Source organism: Acartia tonsa, chromosome 9 (genome assembly GCF_053477335.1).
Source record: "Acartia tonsa isolate MP-2025a chromosome 9, ASM5347733v1, whole genome shotgun sequence".
In the NCBI taxonomy this organism is placed as follows: Eukaryota; Metazoa; Arthropoda; class Copepoda; order Calanoida; family Acartiidae; genus Acartia; species Acartia tonsa.
Genome location: NC_137268.1, coordinates 2460530 through 2483240, shown reverse-complemented (window position 1 = coordinate 2483240; position 22711 = coordinate 2460530). Strand labels below are relative to the sequence as shown.

At 31.9% G+C, this 22711-nt stretch overlaps 2 protein-coding genes and 1 long non-coding RNA gene across 5 annotated transcripts in view; all 3 read left to right on the top strand.

The window, feature by feature from the left end:
* PAN3 (Poly(A) specific ribonuclease subunit PAN3) overlaps positions 1 to 22711 on the top strand; it is a 203823-nt gene that overhangs the window by 159982 nt on the left and 21130 nt on the right. The window contains exons 2-10 of one of the 2 annotated variants that reach the window (XM_080171543.1): positions 14518 to 14592; positions 15308 to 15388; positions 16031 to 16105; positions 17314 to 17383; positions 17998 to 18054; positions 18664 to 18747; positions 19405 to 19469; positions 21074 to 21205; positions 21773 to 21874. In XM_080171543.1, coding sequence (XP_080027669.1) covers positions 14584 to 14592; positions 15308 to 15388; positions 16031 to 16105; positions 17314 to 17383; positions 17998 to 18054; positions 18664 to 18747; positions 19405 to 19469; positions 21074 to 21205; positions 21773 to 21874 — 675 coding nt within the window. In that variant the 5' untranslated portion in view covers positions 14518 to 14583. Of the gene's footprint in view, positions 1 to 14473; positions 14593 to 15307; positions 15389 to 16030; positions 16106 to 17313; positions 17384 to 17997; positions 18055 to 18663; positions 18748 to 19404; positions 19470 to 21073; positions 21206 to 21772; positions 21875 to 22711 lie in introns of those variants that run through there. The other variant, XM_080171544.1, reaches the window with a different exon arrangement.
* On the top strand, positions 683 to 8395 carry UbcE2H (ubiquitin conjugating enzyme E2H). Of its 2 annotated transcripts, XR_013882306.1 has the most exons (9): positions 683 to 834; positions 1181 to 1223; positions 1568 to 1744; positions 2996 to 3142; positions 3648 to 3707; positions 3966 to 4084; positions 6783 to 6861; positions 7325 to 7466; positions 8246 to 8395. XR_013882306.1 is itself a non-coding variant. In XM_080171540.1 (8 exons), exons 3-8 carry the CDS (start codon positions 1673 to 1675, stop codon positions 7397 to 7399), a joined length of 552 nt encoding a protein of 183 aa, XP_080027666.1. In that variant the 5' UTR covers positions 683 to 834; positions 1181 to 1223; positions 1568 to 1672; the 3' UTR covers positions 7400 to 7468. The 2 variants fall into 2 exon arrangements, 1 of the variants encoding a protein (XP_080027666.1); XM_080171540.1 differs by lacking the exon at positions 8246 to 8395 and having other exon boundaries at positions 7325 to 7468.
* LOC145328005 (uncharacterized) lies at positions 10274 to 12523 on the top strand. Its single transcript, XR_013882305.1, has 2 exons — positions 10274 to 11039; positions 11541 to 12523. It is a non-coding gene; the product is annotated as an uncharacterized LOC145328005 (long non-coding RNA).

Below are 22711 nucleotides of genomic sequence, written 5' to 3'. Positions count from 1 at the left end.
TAAATGGGATGTTAAGCAAATGTCGTCTTTGAATTTTGGTCAATTCACCCTATTTTTTTAAAGTACAGAAAATGTGAAGGGAGAGGGGGAAAGAAAATGCCCCTCCCCCCCCCCGGAAAAAATTTTTTTTACTCACTTATAGATTACCTAATTTTTTTTCAATTAAATATTTTTTTCTACAAAATTTTAAAAAAAATTTAATTTCCATTACCTATCAAAAATTTTATATTGAAAATATTTATTTTTATAATAATTATTCAAATTTTTTTACTTAAAATTTTTCATACCCTGCATAGAGATCTGTTGGGAATGCCCCGTTTTTTTCATCATAAACCATGCTTTCAATGCATGATTTATTGTTTTATTTACATAATTTTCGTCTGCAAAAGCAGGAATTTTGACAGCTTTTGATAGCTTGTACTGTGAGATGCTGTACATCTCCCTGATCCATCTGAGAAATCTACAGCAATGTGAGATGACGTCATAACAGCGATATGTTACAGCGATTGCGTATACCGTGAGATGACTTCTGAACGTCTAGCGTCAGATTTTTGTTGTTGATACCGTATTTGCAGCTGTCGATACCGTAACAGTTTTGTTTATAGAACCCACCTAAGGTCAACTTTTGCTTGCTTCCTTGTGTGTGTGTGTGTGTGTGTGTGTGTGTGTGTGTGTGTGTGTGTGTGTGTGTGTGTGTGTGTGTGTGTCCTACGTAGTTAGAATCAATTCACTCACTTTGCCACAACTCAGCCCACTAAGTGTCAAAAGGAAAAGGAAGTCTATTACGCCACCAAATGACTTATAAGAAGCATAAATTCTAGGTGGAAAATTAAGGTTTGTAGCTATTTTGATCAGTTAACCCTCCCAAAAATTTATGTAATTTTGACGAAAATGGGGATATTTTAAAAGTAAACATTATTTTGTGTTGTGCTTGAAAGAAAGGTCTTTGTTTTGTTTCTTTTTATAGATTACATACAGGGAGGATTGGGATGGGGTAAGGTTTTTGCAATATCTTTATAAAAATGCTATATATTTTCTTGTTTTTTTTGTTAAAAATTATTTTTAAAAATGTAATATGCATTATTTAGGTATTAATTTAGAAAAATATTTAAATATTATTTTTCTTGAAATTTTCTCAAAAGTAAGAAAATGATCTTTTATCAATAGCTATTTTTTTCAGAATATTGTTAGTATTATTGCCAAGAAAAGATAATCTTACTTAGGTTTATTTTGATTAATTTTATGATTTGATTGTTTATTATGCATTTAATCGTTTTAACCAATAGTAAATAATATAACTAGTTAGTTTCTGTAGGAAAATTAAGATAAATATGATAAAACAAATTTCTGTTTTTCATGTTAAAAACAAATATGATTACGTTATAGGTATTTGATAAAAATAAATGAAGAACTCTTAGTTTTTACAATTTATTTAATAGATGATTTTCTTCTAAAATATTTTCATACTTGACTGATGTAAAATTAAAAATTAACAAATCTAAATTTTTGGTTAAATTTATCAAAATCGCATTGTATATAGTATCTTTCTTATAATCAAAATAACCAGGTTAGGATTCAAGGGTTCAAGTCCCTGTGTACCCTCCGTGAGCTAGTGATATATTCAAGTTAGTGTACACCTACCTATTCCCCTGTAGAAGAACCAGCCTCCAAGATGTCGTCCCCCAGCGCAGGAAAGCGAAGAATGGACACGGATGTTATGAAGCTCATTGAATGCAAACACGAGGTTACATTTAGATTTATTTGGAATATCGTAGATCAATGTAACTAGAGAGTATATTCGCACGTCAATCCGTTCAAATTTGTTTTAACATTGCATTGTATTCCTTGTTAAATTAACTGCTATTTATATTACTAGCGGCTACGCCCCTAGAGGCCTCTATGGGCACTTGAGAAGGGGGGAGTCGAATTTGATAACCCAATTTCTTATTATAGATTTTAAAAGAAAAATTTAAAAAAATATTTAGGGGGTGGAATTTTTTTTTTTTTGGGGGGGGGGTATTTTTCATTTTTAGGGGGGTTGGGGGTGTCCCACCCCTCAAGAAAATAGTTATAAACCTTCCCGGGACTTATGAGAAGCTACCCTGTTAAGGAGAACCCGATCGGTTCAACGGTTAGCGAGATCCTTCGGTACAGACAGACACACAGACAAACATCCTGTTACTTTAGTATAAGGATTCTAACTAGAGATAGCAACAGATAGGACGACATGTTAATATTAGATTTTTCGGTTTTCCGCGGGAAATAGAAAATGTGTTTGAAATTATTATGATTCGTAAATAAGGGGGGGGGGGGGGGAAGTTTTGACACATTTGCGTAAACAGTGAGTATAGACTTTATCTTTGGACTGAGAGGATAGGTTATTAGGGATAAAATCATTCTTATATGATGAACTTCCCCCAGATTTAAGATTTTTTGGATAGGCCTCCAGGTTCCAGAGCTCCAGGCCTCCAGGTCCTCTCCGTACAGGTAAAATTAAAAAAAAAAAATTTTTTTTTTGAAGAGTTAGAAGTCAACCTATGAAACAAAATATGCATATTTTTTAATGTTATTCACATATTTGAAGAAAAAAATGCATATTTTGTTTCACAAGTTGACTTTTAACTCTTCAAAAAAAAATTTTTTTTTTAATTTTTACCTGTACAGAGAGGACCTGGAGGCCTGGAGATCCGGAACCTGGAGGTCTATCCATAAAATCTTAAATCTGGGGGAAGTTCATCATATAAGAATGATTTTATCTCTAATAACCTATCCTCTCAGTCCAAAGATAAAGCCTATACTCACTGTTTACGCAAATGTGTCAAAACATCCCCCCCCCCCCCTTATATTGGAATTGTAAAAAATTGACTTTAATTGTCCTCTTCCTTCCCTAACATGTAAAAAAATATTTTTTTATATCTTTATTATGGATTACATTTTCTTGCCCCCTTCCTTTAATAAAACTTACCAAAAATGTTATGGATATTTTTAATCTTAGGTCACAATCCTTGGAGGATTGGACGAATTCTCGGTCAAGTTTTACGGTCCCAAGGGTACGCCCTATGAGGGAGGAGTGTGGAAGGTTCGAGTCCATCTGCCTGAACAGTATCCTTTCAAAAGTCCTTCTATTGGATTCAGCAATAAGGTTTGTATCAATATAACCTACATAAAAAATCATGCTAATTAATACGGTATAAAATTTGTAATTATGTACTAGGTAGCAAAGCAAACGCACGTTTATCAGAAAGATTAAACGTCTAATGGATAAAAAAAATATCTTAGAATATTTTATTTCTCAATATTTTAAATGCTCCTTCTCTATAACAGCTGCTGATTATGAACGTTTTTCCCGTTATTGGATTTCTTTCATTAGAAATAGTAATCAACTTCCAATTAAAAAAGAATTTCATGACTAATTAGGTCCAAAACCTAAGGAACTATGCCTACACAAACAAATAAATAATTTACCTTCCTATTTTTTTCTAATAAAACTTTTACCAATTTAAGGGATTCTCGTTTTAAGAATATCAACTATCATACCACTGCAGACGGATTTAAATTACATACAATTAAACATACGACTACTATATAATACAGGTTTAAGATTACAATGTGCTTTTAAGTTTAAAATTTTATCTCCTATGTTTCAGATTTTCCACCCAAATATAGATGAAGTCTCTGGTACAGTTTGTCTGGATGTTATAAATCAGGTTATTATCCTAATTATAGAGTAGCTGCTCTAATAAAAATAAAGATTAAAAAACATTAAAATTTCTTGAATTTGTATCTAAACTTTTTTTTGTAACAATTTTACAAAATTATGATGTCTTATTAAGTTAAGATATAGTAAAGTACACTTAACTGTTTGGTGGGATAACAAGGTAGAATTTATGAAAGATGTTACTAAAAGCATACAGTATTTAATTCTCAATAAATTGGTAGGAAATAAAAGTCTAAAAATGTTTTAGGCATGGACTGCACTGTTTGATCTTAGCAACATATTTGAATCCTTCCTTCCCCAGTTGCTGACCTACCCCAACCCAACAGATCCTTTGAACGGCGAAGCTGCTGCCATGTATCTGCATAGGTATGTATTTATACATTTGTTAATGTTATAGAACTTCATAATTTTTTTAACATTCTTAAAAGTTAGAGTCGTCAGAGCAAGTAAACTAAAACATTACTTCTAAAAGTTTATATCTATTTCGTTTTGAAAATCTTCTTTATATACAATACATTTTATATACAGACTGGCCAGAGTGTACGTTTTGTACGTTACGCATCGAATCTGTGTACGTTCTGGACGTTATTTTGATATGTGTACGTAACGTATTTTGAAATTTGTATTTTTGTACGTTTTACGTTTTTTTTTAAATAATAAGAATCAAATATTAGCAGAAAAGTAATTTGTATGTTTTGTACGAAATTTTTTGCAAAAACAATAGGTGTATTATTTAAATAAATTCAATAGGTAATATCTTCAATTTTCATAGAACAAAAATATGTATGTAAATTATGCATTATGTTATTAGAACTTACAGTTTAAATTTATGGATTTGAAATATATGTCCTATAGATATAGTTTAAACTATTGAACATAAAGAGATATGCAGTTGACTAAATTCAAGTTTAAATGCATTTCATGCTACTACCCCTTTAATAGATTTTACGATAATTTTTTTCAAATTCTTTATATACTTGGGTAAATTTTCCGAGATATCATATGGTGCACAGTGTAGGATTAGGAAGTCTTATTTTTTGGTATCTTCAGTTTTTAAAGAATAAGAATCAAATATAAGTATAAAAGTATTTGTATATTTATTTGTATTTGTACAAAAAGTATTACAAAAATAGTATATTATCTATAATGCAAAGTAGAATGATGTCTGTCCGTCTGCTTGTCCGTCTGTATATCAGAAGCTTAATATCTCAGTAACCACTGAACCTATTGTGCTCTACTCTTCATGGAATATACCTAATAGTCCTGTGATGGTTTTTGCTATTTTCTTTGGGGGAGGGACACTTAAAGCTTTTTACTTTCTACTAGGATTAGAGGCTTCGTATCCCTCTTTTATAGAATCGTTTGTTGGAAATTTGTCAAAAAAAATATAAAAAAAGATTGTGATTATTTTTTTCATTTAGGCTTCGCCCCAGGGTGTGGTGGGGGTTCCCCCACCACGCTAATTTGCATTAGTTTACAAAAATAAATTGAGGGGTGATTGATTTTTTTTTTTTGGGGGGGTTGGGTTTCCCACACTCTAAGAAAATAGCCTAAAACTACCACAGGACTAGTAGATATATTCCCTGAAGATTAGAATTTAGAAACCAATCTGTTCAGCGGTTACCAAGATCTTAAGCTATAGACAGACAGGCATTGATTTACTTTGTATTAAAGACTAGTATTTTCTGAGATCTTTAGCAACAGACAAATTAAATCTTTATCCTATTATATGTTTATCCTATAAATCCTTTTTTTTCTGTAACAAAGAATCTCGCTAACTGCTGAACTGACATGATCTTTGTGAGGTTGTAGGCTATTTTCTCTGTCCTTCCATATCCCTTTAAGAACCTGTATTCAAAATGGTAGAAAAATAGCCTAAAACCATCTCGGTAACAGTGTGAAGTAGTTATGAAAATCTTAAGCATCAGACAAAAAACTTACTACTTTATTTAATAGAATATACTTAGTACGTAATAACAGGATGTATGTCTCTCTGTCAGTTTATTTGTACCGAAGGTTCTCGCTAACTGCTAAACCGATATGGTTCTCTTTTACAGGGTAGCTTCTCATAGGTCCTGGGAGAGGGTACAACCACCCTCCCAAGAGAAACTACTCTTAGAAAAAAATCAAAACCCTTCCCCTATTTTTTCTTTCTTTTTAAAATTGAAATCAGAAATGGGGGTGGACTACTCCCCCTTCCCTCACTAAAAAAATTATTAGCGAAGCTACTCTATAATCACTTTGTCAGTCCGTTATGCTATCGGAGAAACGTGATTTTCTCGGCTCCTGTTTTTTGATTGAATAAGTTCACATTCTTCATATTTTCATTGAGATTTGCCTTTTGGTTGGGTGCTAGATCTATTCCTAGATTTTCTTTTTTCCGTGGTTTTCTCGACTTCTATTCAAGACAGACGGCTGAAATTTCCAGGGAATAAATAAATTCACATTCTACATATTTTCAAAAAGTTTCTTTAAGGTTTGTCTATTTGTTGCAGTGCTATCCGATTCCTAGATGTATAGGTTTTTGTGATTTTCACAACTCATATTCCTGATAGACGGTTGTAATTTTCAGGGATTGTATTAGTTTTCATTCTTAATAAATTTCTAGTTCTTTTGAATAGAGTAATAGGATATCTTGTGTCTGTCAGTTCGCTATGGTTCTCCTTTACAGGTAGCTGCTAGTAGACTTAAATGTATTGATAATAGGTAACTAGGAAATTATTTAACTTAAGTTTTATTAGGAATGTACGTTTTTGTACGTTTTTTTTTACTTTTTTTATGTACGTAACGTATTTTTTTTGTGTACGTTATGTACGTTTTTTATTTTCAAAATTGGCTGGCCAGTCTGTATATATGAAATAAGTACTACCTAGTCAAAATTGGACCATGAATTTGGCTGTAATCATCCTACCTAAATATTAGAAACTCGTCGCGTAATTTCCAATTAAGATAGAAATGAGTTTAGATTTTAATCTAAAAGATATAAAAAAAATGTCAAATCATTGCTTTCATATGTGCAATAATCCATGTTTATTGTACTTAATCAGCAAAAATTATATTGTAGGCCGGAGGAATACAAAAAGAAAGTTTCAGACTTTGTGAAAAGATATGCAACAGAAGAGGCTTTGAGAGACCCCGCTGAGGTAACTATATAGTAAGAGGATGTGTGTGTGTGTGTGTTTGTCTATTTCAGTCCAATTACTAAAATTAGATTGTTATACCTATACCTACATGATTTGAATTTTGATTAGTATTAGGATGTGTGTGTGTTTGACTATTTCAGTCCAATTACTGAAATTAGATTGTTATATACATGATATGAAATTGTCTTGTTGAAAAAAAGGGTGTATATTTCCTTAAAGCCATTAAAAGCATAACCATATACGAATTTAAAAAAGCAATATGCAGTCACTTTGACATAAGTCATAGCTTACATTATCAATTCCCAGTTTAACTGTGTTATTTTTTTTTTAAAAGCCACAGCCGCTATTTTGAAATGTAGCCACATGCTGCATTTTAAAGATACTTTACTCCTTGTAGGTGGACTTTATATTCATTAATTTCATTGATCCATTCAAGCAGCTAAATTTTTGTTAACATTTTCAGGACGACCCTCCCAGTTCTGCGGAGAGCTCAATGTCAGATTTTTCCGAGGACGAGGCGAAGGATATGGAGTTGTGATCCAGATTCTAAACTTCATGCTCATTGGTTGACAAATACGGGGCACCAGTTAAAAAAAAACATCCAGGCAAGGATTATCAATCTAAAGGTTGAAAAATCAGCAGTTTAATTTTAAGTGATGGGTTTTACAGAAATATCGTGTTCCAGAACAGAAAAGCATTAGTTGTAGTGACGTCTAAAGGAGGAGGTAAAGGGTCCCCCCCCCCCCCATCTACTAATCAAAATTTGGGGTGACACAGTTATTAGTTACCCCATAATTGTTTTAAATTATATTAGATCCCAAGCCCCCCCCCCCAAAAAAAAGGGTAAATATCCAACCTTCCAGAGTTTTTACTCAACCCCTTTGAATAAAAACTTGGACTTCAGAATAATGAATTTATGTAAGTGCAAGGGGGGGGGGGGAAGTTTGTACAGTTATAGGAAATGAAATTCAGTATAAAAGTTTGGGAGGGCCGTGTGGGCTTGTTTTTATAGTTATAAACCTAATTCTTTTTGTAGGCTCTCTTATATGACTGGATGTACACATAAAACTTAAAACATAATTGAATTTCGTCACTTTCTTTCTTGGGGCTTGTGGAGCACAAAAACCCCCCAAACGCTAAAATATGAGTTCTGAGCTTATTTTTAAAGATATCAACCTGATTTTTTTTAAATAATACTTTTTTAACATAACTGAATCAACGAACCATTACATATTTAATTTTGGGACTTTCCTGAAAACTGTTGAACGACTGGAATGTTCACAAGATCTTAGCAAACAAACAGGCAGAATATTAATCATTCCTGTATAGTAGATACAGAAAAAATCTAAAAATCAACCTTAAGTAAAATAATCCTTGGATTTAGGCTAAAGAAACATCAATAATAAAACATCTTCAAGCAAAAACTATCAAATTGTGAATAATTGTGAAAAAGTGAATCATAAAGCTTTCACTGCAGTTACAACATTGCTGGCTGATTATAAAAACCTATAACCTTATCTGGTAATTGCCATCAGAATAAAGCCAAAGCTAGAAAGCAGCCTACTGCCTCCCAAAGCCCTTTTTATCCACCAATCAGCGTAGAGGATGAAATCACAAGAATATTCTCAACTTTAGGAAATTGCCAATATTTGATTTATATTTCATTATGAGACGGACGAATATGTGAATAAATGGGTCGCTTCGTCATGAAAAAAGAATCTGTGTGGGTGATGTCCTTTTTTAGATGTTCTTAAAGATACTTCTGCTTTCAAACTCTGAAATGAAATACATCAACTTGCATCATATAGTACCAGCAATTTTATTTTGTATACTGAAATTATTCCAAATTAGGATTTAGCTTTTGTAATGAGGAATGTTAAGTTTCCCCGCAGGGGTTATTTGAACGGGTAAAATGAAGGAGGGGAGGTATCCTTTTTTTCTGCTGTATAGTTATGTGTTCCAAGACTTCAATACAGGAGTAAAATTGCTGTCACATGATTGGTAAATTGTCTTTTTTTGCAACAGAAACCTAGATAAAATATTTTTGCAGAAGTGGCAGTTTCGGCCTCCGATTCTTAACTGTTCCATATTGTACCCCTTAAGAGCAATTGTCATGCCAAGTTTTAGCGTTCTATTCCTCTTTTGAAGTCTTAGAGTACATAACTTTACGAAATAAAGCATTAGGTCCCACCCTGGCCCCCCCTTCTTAAAGTAAATAACATACTCTTGAATATTTTCAGTTTGTAATATGCCCTACCTAAATTCTTATAACATCTAGTTATTGATATATTGCATAACAAGTAAACTTATTAATATTGAAAGTAAGGCCTTCGAATGGACAGGGATTAGCATTTATAAAAACAAATGTAATAGAGAAATGCTTGAAATTTGTTGGTTAGAGTTTTTCAATCAAAGAGATTAATTTTATATTACACACCTCAATTGAACTGATTTTTCATTTTCTGTCCTTTTGTTTAATATTGTTTAGGAGATAATAGAGAGTAAATGCTACCGCCCCTAAAAGTGTAAACTCTCCTTCTTACATTTGTTAAATATTTTTTTTGGGATGGATTTGACTGTTCAAAGTAATAACGGATTTATTATTTCTTGGATTTTCATGTTTTCTAACATAGAAAAATCGCAGCGGGCTTAAATTGCGCCTACCCCCCATTACCCGTTTTAATCCATCTCCTTCCCCTCCTACTGGATGAACAAATTGACCAATAAATAAGTTTTATGTTAGCAACCTAAATTTTCGACAGAGCCCAAATTTTTAATCTACTAAAGGGGTAATTTTGTTTATCTTAATTAGGAGCAGTTTAATTTATCTTCTCCCCGTTTCTCTGAGTATAGAATCTAATTTCTGGCTCCAACAACAAAAGCAATTTCTACTCAACTAAACTTGTAAACTTTGATATGATAGGATAACTTTGGTTATTTGCATATACACCAGGATATATAAGTTGGAAGGAATTTTCATGTTAGGGGGAGATTTGAAAACTGCATCAAATTTTAAGGATTTTTTTATAAAATTCGTTTCTTGTAGGTATAATTCTTTATCTAAAAGCGGAAATACAATTTAAGTTAATTAATTTTGACATCTGTGATTGGTGGATTGAAAACTATCTGCGCTCTGATTGGAGAAGCTTAAGTGTCGTACATCATTCACTTAGTAGTTTATAATCCACCTATCCTATTGGTCAAGATTAATTAACTTAAATTGTATTTCCGCTTTTAGATACCTAAAGAATTATACAAAAAACAAATTTTATAAAAAAAAAAATCCTTAGAATTTGATTCAGATTTCAAATCTCCCTCTAACATTAAAATTCCTTCCAACTTATATAAATATCCTAATAAACACCAAGTATGAACAGGGGCAGATATTCAAGCATTTTAACTTGTTTGATTTTGATATAATTAAGACATAGAAACACAAATAAGCTTATGAAAACTTGAGGAGGGGGGGGGGGGTGTATTACAGACAGCAAAATGGATGTTATTTTATTGTTAGAGGGGGTGTTTCCTCATACTCTTACATTAATGTCACGCATTTGATATAGCAGTAGTAGGTAAAACTTATCAAGGTTTGGGCTGAGATTCGAACCATCACCTTTCCAACGATGCGCTACATCTTATATTATAATATAAATCATGTATTGGCAATTCGTAACCTTTTAGGTCTTTTCCTCTTCAAATATAGATATATTCAAATTAAAACTATAAAAGTGATAAAAATGCCCCCAGAATAAATCAATTTTATGAAAATTTCATTACAACAAACTTTTTTTCATTATTTTTTTGTTGATCGTTATTTTTATTTGTTTTAACCAGTTGAAAATATATTTTTGCATAAAAAATAATTAAAATCAGTAATAATAGTTATAGCACAAAACATATTTTTTGGTTTAATTTGATTTTTCAAGTAAGAGTGAATTCTAATCAATACTTTCAAATGTTAAACAGAACTGATAAAATAAAAACAACACATTACATCATATAATCATATTCTAGGTGCCTATTTATTTTTTTTCTATTCTAAAACTAATGCAAACAACAAATCTAAAGTATTGTCTTGTTTCATAACTAAAATGTAGGTAATTCTATGTATATATAAATCTCATCTTTTTTATATCAGAAAATTTAAACGCTTGTAAAAAGTTTTGCTTCCTTACAACGTAGTTTTTTGGAGTGTTCTATAATTTAAATTGATCTTAGATTGGTATACTACTTTTTAACAGCGAGAGAGGGGACAATGGGTTGTTTATTAAACTAGCCCCCAAAGTCTTATAATAAGGTTTTCTTATTCGTTTGCTTAACAATTTTGGGGACCTCAGTGAATCTTGATGGGTTGTTTAATTAATTTGAGTGTTTCAATGTTTCAACCACTAATTTTAATCTACAGAAGGGGTATTTTGTGTATCATTAATGGGGATGTACATTGATTTATCGGCCATTGTCTTATCCCTTTACTAAAGGGCCTTTAGATCTCTGATATTTTAAGCAGCAACTCAAATATAACTTGAATTAATTAAAAGTACAAAGGGGGACCCTCAATCTTAAATAGCTAAACTTATAACATACACCTTATGAAACTACCCTTCAAGTTTTGAAAATTATTTTAAACTTTGTGTTTAAAGCAGGGACTCCACAAATGCTATGTTCGTCTGTCTTTGTAGTAGAGTAGAATGTTTAATCGTCGTACTCAGGATTTATAATGTAGATAGTAAGCAGTACAGTAATTTTCACCGATTTTCTGATAATGAAAAATCGACTAATTTTAGTGTATGTTACTAGTTATTTCTTGAAATTGAATTACAAATGATGTAAATGTTAAAGATCTTTCCTATTTTTGGTGTATTATATGAATTAATATTTTTTTTGGATAGTAAATTCTTTTATTACTACAAATTATGCAAAAAAATTTAGGGTGACGTTGTAATACCTATTTAAAATATTATGAAATCTAGAAAATTGCCTTAAAATATCTTCAATTTAGTTGCATCAATGCATAGGTATTAAAGTCTTTTAAGTAAGATAATTAGCTAAACAAGTGAAAATAATCAAATTTTAGATATTTTTTCTGTTATGTTTTCTTTTTAAACCAAATAATTCATTCTTTTTTTTACATTATAATGCAGTAAATAAGTTGTTATTGATATATGTTTTAGTGTTTAAAATATTATATTTTTTGAAAATTCTAGTGTTATGTGTCTATTTATATTTTGTCTTAAAACTTTAAAGGGATTTTTTTTGTCTAATTTTCAATAATTAAAGCTTTAAAGTTCTTTTACATTTATAATAAATCAGTTTAGTTCCCTTTGAAGTATATTTGTTTTATTTTGACCAAATTAATTAATAATGCCATGTTTATAAAGTGAACATAGCCATACACAAATAAAAAAGCCCAGTTTAAATGCAAATCTAGCCAATTTATATTAGTGTAGAAAATTCTTACATCAAGGGCATAATTATAATTTTAGAGGTCCCACGGGGGGTTAAAACATCCACCCCTTTCAATAAAACCTTGCAAGTATGGATGAAATAACAATTTTTGCTCTGACGTTATTAAAATATGAATTATGGTGTAAATAATATAAAATGATAAATTTTTGTGTCCTGTATTTCTTTAAAGTAATAAAAAATAAATTTTATTCAACTGTTTTTTATATTTTTGTAAACTTTTCAGATTTTGTGAGGAGTTATTTTCTGTAAAAGATGAATTTTTCGTAGGTTCTGAAGAGCTTCCTATAATATGGATTTAGAATATTATAATATACGTGAAAGAAGGAAAATTCGTAATCTCGATTGCTAACATGGAACTTTTGTTTTGGCCAATTCGTTCATCCAGTATGAGGGAATGGGGGATATTGTTCTTTTAGCCCGCTGGGAGTTTCACTTTATTATAGAATATTGAAATCTTGTGGAACATTCAATCAACAATTCATCCATCATTCCGAATTCATAGACTGAGCAACGAGCGTTACAGGCATACTTCAGGATTATATCAGATAGAAATAAAAAGGACTTTAAATTGGATTGAACGTCCATTTATATTCAAACCACGAAATAAATTTTCTAGGCAAATATTGTATCCGTTAATTAGATTTGCCCATAGGAAGATTTCCTGAAAAGAAAGAAAATTTGTGAATTCTTGACAAAATGAATTTAGCTGTCGTCTTTTTCTAATTTCGTCTGCTAAAAATCAACAAGAAAAAGCTGCTGAGAAAGTAGTCTGCTACATGGATAAACTTTCACAGCTGTTGTATTTATTTTAGCCCACAGCTGCTAATTTAAACTGCTGTCAGCTGTTCTCTAGTTGTCAGGGATGACAAATTACCATCACGCATGATTGCATTTAATCATTATTATATATAAATTTTCTATGAAAATCGACAGCATCGAATGAAACGCAGCCATATTGATTTACTTTAGTTCCTTATTTTTGCTTTTATTATTTGTCATCCTTGTTTATTTATGTCTGCTGCCCAATAACAGCTTGCTTTTCTTAGCAGCTGTAACATTAGACTAATGAAAAAAAAAATTTTTCATTAATTTTCTAAATAAAATGGGGGAGTGATACCATCTCTTAGATCAAAGGCCAGGAAAATTTACACATTTCTATCAACAGGAAAAATCTGCGAAATATTTTAAAGAAAAAAAAATCTTCGAAAACTCTATTAGAATTGGCAGCAAAAAACAGCTGATCGACAGCTGTCACCTGAACAAACTACTCGATGTTCCCGTTATAAAGTATACAATGAAAATAAGAAGTGGCAGCTGTCTTCTGTCTGAGCAGTTTGGCATAGAGACTGTGACAAGATATATTGAAACGCAGTTTTAAACAAAAGATAATTAATTATTTATTGTTTTATTATTTAATATTTATTTTATATTATTTGTTCTAACTTATCGTTTTAGTGAAATTGTATTATTTTATTAAATATTATTAATTGTCAAATGATATGCAAATTTTGCCTTACGGCAATATAGTCAAATTAAGCATAATTATTACGGACAGACAGACAGCCAGAGACACCTATTATTTCTCACCTTTAAAGAATTATACAATTTGAATTTTTGGTTGAAACCAAGAGTTATGACATTTTTATTATTTAAAAACATAATTTGATTGAAAAACATTTTTAAAATACCTAAAATAAGAAGTTATACGCTTTTATTGCAAAATAATTAACCAATACCTAATTAAAATCTTTTGTTAATAAGCTTCGCAGTTAAAGAAATAAAAATATTAAATTAAAAATGTTTTGTTTTTATTTTCAAACTTTCACTGACATGGGTATTTTATTATTATCCATCCATGCATTCATTTTTTGTAATTTTTAGCGAAGCTACTCTAATTTATATTCACATTTGCCGTCTGTATAAAATATATTTGATAAATGTTGTTTACTCTATATTGTAAGACAAAGTTGTCCTAGATTTAAAGGGGTAGTTGCACGAAATGCATTTAAACATGAATTTAGTGAACTGTATAGGTATATTTCCTGTTCAATGGTTTTAACTACAATAATTTTATGTTATTTACTGTAATGCAAAATTATAAATGTTCGATGGTATGATGAGCGCTTGAAATAATTTTTCTGAAATGCACTTCTTGCAACTATCCCTTTAAGTTTGATCATGCTTTAGATGAATTAAAATGGTGGAGAGGTAGTGGTTATTTGGCTCCCTGTTCATAAGATAGAAACTACCAGTTAAATGGAGCAGGAACTTATAGTGACAATACACATAAATAGATAGATAGATAGATGAGATAGATAATGAGATAAGATATATAGCTACATCCTTTTAATAAAGAAAAGGGATCTCTGTGTGTGTGTCTGTCTGTCTGTACCGCAGAATCTCGCTAACCGCTGAACCGTAATGGTTCTCCTTTACAGGGTAGGAGCTTTTCATAGATCCTGGGAAGTTTATAACTATTTTCATTTTTTGGGGAGGGTAGCAAAACCCACCCATGGGAAATCGCCTAGATATACCTAGTTAATTAGAGTAAAACACTATAGGGAGAAAGGGTTAAATAACTGTATCTCCCCATCGCAACTGCCTTGTGCAACCTTTCTATTGGGTCATTAAAAATCAACCAATGGTGTCGCTTATATTAACACAGTCAAGTGGCAGAAAATAATTTAGAAGCAGACGAAAGAGGTCTTTGAAAAAGGAAGGAAGGTAGTTGTCTGTATATACATTTATACCATAGATCTGTTCCTAAGTAGATAAAGAGATAGAAGGGTAAATCATAATCATCTTCTTCTGGCAACAAAAACATAATAGAAAAAAAACCTTATATAGCACTTTAGTAACAATGCCAATGACTTTCAAAAAGGGCCGCAAACCCTGAAAATCACTTTTATAAGGGTCATGCTGTAGTCAATAAATTTTGAAGAAGAGTGTTTATTGTATTGTCAACTATTAATTGTGACAGATGTATTTACCGTACACAAACGCTGGGGCGGGAGCCAGACATCAGATTATACCTCCAAACATTGGAGTAGGTCCACCTCAGGTAATCATACCTCCAAATATTGGAGACAGACATAATATATTACCCCTTATCATAGTCATCAGTGTAAATAAGAGGTTTACAGATCAATACTAATCTCATTTTTTTAAGTAAGTATTATTATATAAACTACTACTTTAAGGACTTTTAATACAAACTTTCAATGCTTAATATGGTTAAACCATAAAATATCGGGCATGCACTTTTCATGAAATCTAAATCATATTTTTCTAACATTGTGAATTGAGTAAGGAAAGGTTTTACTGAAGTTCATTCTAATAATCCGTATAAATATTAGTAACAAGATATCTTTCTGTGTCTGTCTGTCTGTCTGTACTGAAGGATCCAGTTGAACCGATATGGTTCTTTACAGTGTAGCTTGTAAGTCCAGAGAAGGTTTATAATTATTTGGGGTACCACCAACCCCACAAGATAAATCACCCCTAGAAAAAATAGCCCCACCCCCCAAAAAATTTGCTCGACTTCTATAATCACTACAAGTGTCCCTACAAGTCTCCAGGGGCGAAGCCGCTAGTAAAATATAATTGACAGAAAATGTAATGTAACGAATCTCTGACTGTATGACAGTTCTTACCTCCCTATTTTAGAGTTTACCCACCACCACAAACAATTTATATTTTTCAGGGAAGCAAGCTAGGAACTTACCTGAATCGAGGACCCCCCGGAATTCCACCAGGAGCTCCATCTCCTGGATATCAGGTATAGTAATGGACAAACAAAAATACGTGGATATTATGACAGGGGGGAAATTGTTGTCTAATTAGGTTGCTAACATGGATATCACTTATTGGTCAGTTCGTTCATATAGTTTGAGGGGAGTTGGGGTGAATGTAGGGGATCGTTATTATAGCCAGCTGCAAGTTTCACTTTATTATAGTTCATGATAATATGGTGTAAGATCCATCCAAACAATAATAAATCTATCGGTATAGTTGTCATTATCATCATTATATATAATATCTTTTCAAATCTGGTTCGATTCTCGGAAGTGAATTATAGAGAACACCAAGAACATTGATTTTTAGGACATATGTAGCACTTAGGTATATTTTTCATTTAAAAAAGCCTTTTGAAATATTGCTAGAATCCGGAATCCGCCAAAAATAAGAATCCGAAATCCTCAAGAATCGGCTATTTTTTGACGGATTCTTGTAAGAATCCGAATCTGGTCCAAACATTTGACGGATTGCCATCCCTATCAATAAATAATCTATCTTTTACAGAGTTACGGACGAACTATTAGAATAGAAACACCTTGCTTTAAAATATTACTTTTAACAAAGTTTTGGGTTAATCCTCTGAGACAGGAATATGTCACTCGAAGAACAAAATTTTTCCTTTAACTATTCCTACAGTTAAGTTTACATTCTCGGCATTGTGAATTATTTCCTTTATTTATGTTATTGAATGTTTTACAGTAATGGATTTTATGTTGATAATGATTTAATGGCTGGTGCCATTTCCCTGTTCCTGTTAATCCTTTTTTATTTGTTTACATGTCGGAAGCTTAAGCACCTGAGTTGTCTTATCTCTATGTCAGGCAATGTAACTTATTTTGCTTGCAGACCAACAAATGCCACATGTCAACCACCCCCCTTAAATGAAATTATAATTACGAAAAGTTTGGTAATACCAGACGAAGGAAAGGGCCTACTTTTTGGGGATTTAGTGGCTATAGCTTCCATTAGGGACTAGAAATCTAGAATTTTTTCTTAAATTCTGAACCAGATAGGGATATCTATTTAGCGGATTAATATTTTGATAAAAAAAAACATAGAATTCGGATTTTCAATTTCAATAGGTATTTAGTCCAAAATTGATGGATTAAGTAATCTGATGCAGATTGCTACCTATGTATTAAGGGAGTCATTATTTTGTAAAAAGAATTATGAAAATTTTGTTTTTAGGAAATGCCAGGAAAGCTTGGAGCAATGAACCTGGATCCTGCGAAGATGGCTTCTGCTGGCATGGCACCAGGTACAGACTGGTAGATAGGTTTTAGTCCTGAAAAGACCGTCGATAGACTTTTTTTTTAGATATTAGTTCAATTGATATAAAATCTGCGGATATAATGACAGAGGAAAAATTGTTGTCATATTAGGTTGCTAATATTAACCTCATTTATTGACCAGTTCGTTCGTCCAGCATGAGTGCAGGAAATGGGTTAAAGGGATGGATGGGATGTGTCTTTTTAAGCAAGCTGTAAGTATCACTTTTTTTAGAGTGTACATGAAAATCAAGTTCAACAATCAAGTAATAATGTATTGATTATTAGTCCATTAGATGATCAGCTGCGCAGCTTTAATCTTATGTTGAACTATACTTTACGCCCTAACATATCATATGTCACCTTTACTCCATAAATCTAAAACTAAGGTAATTCTCTCAAGTAATGTAATAAACAGGAGCACTTAATGCAATGGGGAAAGGGGGTTGACCGTCGAATTACATTTTTTTTTTGGGGAGGGGGTTTAAGGGGCCATTTCTCTAGAGTAGGTAGAGGTACCTTTCCAAAAAACAGTTAGAATCCTTCCCTGTATATATATAATAAGCTTCACCTAAATCCTGACTAAAAAATTGTAATTATTTAGGTTTAGATGGAAAGCTTGGTATTAATATGGAAGCAATTAAAATGATGAATAGACCAGGTATTGAAACATTATTATGCAGTTTCAAGGGAGATAAATTCATTCTAAAAAATATTTGGCTAGATTCATACTTTATTCTCCAGACAAAAATCTTCATGGACAAAAACGATATTTACATTTTTTTAAAAACCTGTTAGTCTTTCTTAGTAATGTTTGCCTTGTCTGTTGCTATATTAGCCAGCTGAGAGAAATATTTTATCAGGGTATGCGGGGAATCTCACAATATTCACACATCTATTATATTAATTTTTTTCGTCTGTTATGTACCGGATTTTAAAAATATGTTAAGGAAAAATTCTTTGAGCTGCATAAGGTACTTTATACTTATGAATGTTTCCACAATAAATCCTAATAGAAGTGTAGGTGTATAATCCAGATAACTACCTGTCCCAAGTGGAGGAGTTTCTTGTCGTCTCTTTGCAAATGTTCTATTGTAGGGGCTTGGCTGTGATCATCTTTCCGACGCTATTAGTTGATTTCAAAGACCCAATACAAAACTGGGACATGATCTCCGCCCTGTGGGCAGAGTTACTCATGCCCCCTCTATTCTTTTATTTTAATATCTATAGGTATCCTTTTTGTCGTAAACATTAACAATTTTATGTTTAGGATTAGGGCAAATGCCCCCAACTAGTGGAGGATTTGTTCCCCCACGATTTTCACCTGTCAGTCATGCTATGCCAGGCCCACCAGGTTAGATATTTATTTAGATTTTAGATATTTAAAGTTTCAGATTGGCCATCTATGGTAATAACTCTATTAGATAGATTAAAGGTTTCCTTAATAATTTAGTGAACCGCATATTTTTTGCTAGTTAATGGGTCAAACTATATTTATATGGCATATATTTGAAAGAATTTCAATTTTCTACCACGTAGTATTTAAAATATCAAGACTTGAAAATCGTCTTTTTGTGATATATACAATTTAAAAAGACGATTTTCAAGTCTTGATATTTTAAAAACTACGTGGTAGAAAATGGAAATTCTTTCAAATGTATCCCATATAAATGTAATTTAACCAATTAACCAGGAAAAAATATGCGGTTCACTAAATTAAGTTCAAATGTATTTCGTGAAACTACCCCTTTGCAAATAAAGTTAATTTGAAAGCAAATAGCTCACTAAAGGACAACAATAGATATTCCCTGAAAAGCACAACCAAATATGTCACCTGAAAGCTGGATCTGAAGGTTAAGACAAACTGACAAACATCGTACTACTTTGTATTAGATGACAAACCTTTAAATTAGTCGATGTTTGGGTAATTTTTCCCTTTCTATTAAACTTTTTCTTGATTTCGTTTTTTACGAAAATTACAAGCGCATCAACTCTATAATTTTAATTTTAGGAGGTGGTATGTATGGCGGAAGTTCCCCTGTATTTTCGCGCCAAGGTCCTATGCCCAATTTTCCGGTAAGATAGTTTTTTTAAACAGGAATTTACCTCAATACAATTTTGTTAAACATGCAGAAAATAATGCATATAAAGATAAGTTATTAACAATGAAAATAATAAGTATGAAACATCTTCTCCAAGAAAAATTAATGAAGTTTAATAGCAGAACTTGATTTGATAGATTTTAAAAAAAAGAAAACATATATTTGTGCCTATTGGACTAGGCTTATGTACTAAGTTTCAAGAATCTAGCTCAATATTACGACCATTTTGCTCCCTGTTTAAGTTTAGATGTCATTACGCCCCCCCCCCCCCCCCCACTCCTAAATAAATTTTTAAAGAAAATATATATTTGTGCCTATTGGACTAGGCTTATGTACCAAGTTTCAAGAATCTAGCTCAATATTAAGACCATTTTGCTCTCTGTTTAAGTTTAGATGTCTTTACGCCCCCCAACCCCCCTAAATAGATTTTTTAAGAAAAGATATAATTGTGCCTATTGGACTAGGCTTATGTACCAAGTTTCAAGAATCTAGCTCAATATTAAGACCATTTTGCTCACTCTTGTAAGTTTAGATGTCATTACGCCCCCCATCCCCCTAAATAAATTTTTAGAGAAAAGATATATTTGTACCTATTGGACTAGGCTTATGTACCAAGTTTCAAGAATCTAGCTCAATATTAAGACCATTTTGCTCACTCTTGTAAGTTTAGATGTCATTACGCCCCCCACCCCCCTAAATAGATTTTTAGAGAAAAGATATATTTGTACCTATTGGACTAGGCTTATGTACCAAGTTTCAAGAATCTAGCTTAATATTAAAACCATTTTGCTCACTCTTTAAGTTTAGATGTCATTACGCCCCCCTTTCCATTCCTATTAATTAATGCTTGCGCAAGCGCCCCTAGCATCTAGGGGTTTCTTATTCCCATAAATCTTTCAGTTAAATTTTTGATTAAAGTTTTAAGTTTATTTTCATAATTAAACTGTTACAATATGTTTATAATTGGATAAAAATAGTTAATTTTATGCGCTTACTAAGTAAAAATACTATTACAAAAAGATGAAGTGCTTTTTCCGTACGTTACATGATCTAATGATTTACATGATTAAATGAAGCCTTACATTACATACTTTTATTTTTTCATTGTTGATGCTACTCTATAATTGATTAAAGTAGTACTCTTTGTCTATCTTGGTCAATATTAAATTGGTTATAAAAGCTTATACTACCTATGTTTATTTTAACTTTTTTGCTGTATCTTAAATTATTTTTTTTCCTATTGATTTTGTCCGATTTAATTGTTCATTTTTTCCATTATATTTTGATTTTTTTGGTCAACGTCATTCTTGTATTTTCAAATGTGTCCTTATTCTATACCTAGACAGAATAAGAAATGGTTACGAATTATCGACAGGGAGAGTTCAACATTGATAATAAGTATTTTTTACTCCATTTGTCTGTCAGGAGAAGGATATTTTACTAGTTGTTAAAATTGAACCAATATTATTTTTCTTTAGTTTTCATAGATAATAATTTCCATTCTCAAGAACTAAATGTAAAAATATTTTAGATAGGTACCTAATGTAATACCTTTAAGAAAATTAATTCCCAATTTAGGTAAAGTTCAGCCGCCCACCTCCGCCCCAAGGCATACCCCTTTCCTTGCAGGGGGGAATAACCCCACCCCTGCAGGGAACATTAACACCCCCATTGCCACAGGGGACGCATACGCCCCCCTTGGACAAGCAGGCACAATCAAATGAGCTAATACTTTTTCCTTTGCACATTTGGGCAAAGTTTCTCGGGTAACCCCCACCCAGCGCACACACAAAATCTTATTTGAAAATAAGGGGGGGGGGGAGGATATCAGCACGACAAGGCACTCAGAGGGAAGTTGTTGAATAAAATTATAATAATACGATTATACAAAGGCCTAAACACTAGAACCTATATTTTTTCCACATAGAAAGTTATTTTCTCGTATTCATTCGAATCCGGTGGATAGGAACCGGTTCTCATCCATACGAAAAAACTATGTCTAGCATCGTATTATATCCAGCTTTCTACGAATATAGAAATGTACAATCATAAGATTAAAACCAGTTTTTTTAGCCGTGCCTTCGGCACCTCGGGGCTAAAAAAAACTTGTTTTAATCTTATAATTGTACATTCTTTATCCGCGGAAAGCCGTTTATAATACGATGCGAGAAATAACTATTATAGTTTTATCATAATGAACATTTTAAACCCAAAGTTTAGGAAATTTCAACTTTTCAAATATGCTTGTCTGATTGTGTCTGCTTTACCTTGGAGCAGATTGGCACTCTGCCTCCACCCCCACCTCCAGTTTCTGTCTCCACCTCCGGGTTGGACTCTCTGGAGGTCGGTGCCTTGCTTGAGGACCGGTATGAACATAGGGTAGGTCATCACCATGTCACTCTCTAACAAACTCGAGGGATACAACACGAAGGAAAAAACTATTTTACTCGCAACATTTTGCTACAAAAAAAATTTTTTTATTACCACAAAGTGATGGAGTCAAAATAGTTTTTCTTCATGTAAATTTTACCTCCCTATACCTACACAAAATGTCACCGTGTTTTTTTGTATTTGATAAAAATAGTTTAATAAGAATTTGATTTTTTAGAATTGCAATTCTAAAAGTATAGTTTGTATTTATGTGATCTTTTTGGATAAAGATCATTAAAGACAATTTGTTTTCCTGAAATTGTTTTACAACTAATTCAATTTTTATTTTTGACTAGGCATAAAGTTAAAGGCCTAATATTTGATCTGGAGTTACAGCCTTGCTTTTTGAATAAATGCAATACTTATCAAATTCTTTTAAACTATTTCAATTAAACCCACAATAATGTTTGTGTGTGTTTTTAACACAATGTTTTACCTTAAAAATTAATTGGTGTCATTAATAAAATTCATAAAAAGTTGCAAATATCATAAAAAAAGATTTTGTGACCATTTGAAATAACAATACCCCAAACGGGCTTTGTTGGCTTTCAGTATGAGAATCTGAAGGCTTATAATTAAGATTCTGTATGGAAGAAGTTTGTATTCCTTTCTTTAAAAAAAAATCATTAACCCTTTCTTTTTGTTTATTTTTGACACATTACTGTTTTATGTTCACTATTATTTGTTGTGTGTCTAACACCTTTTTAAAAGCGAAGCTTTTCTATAATTAGGGTCGGACCGTACGTCCGTAACGAATAGCTTTTTTCGTTAATTTAGGCTGATGAA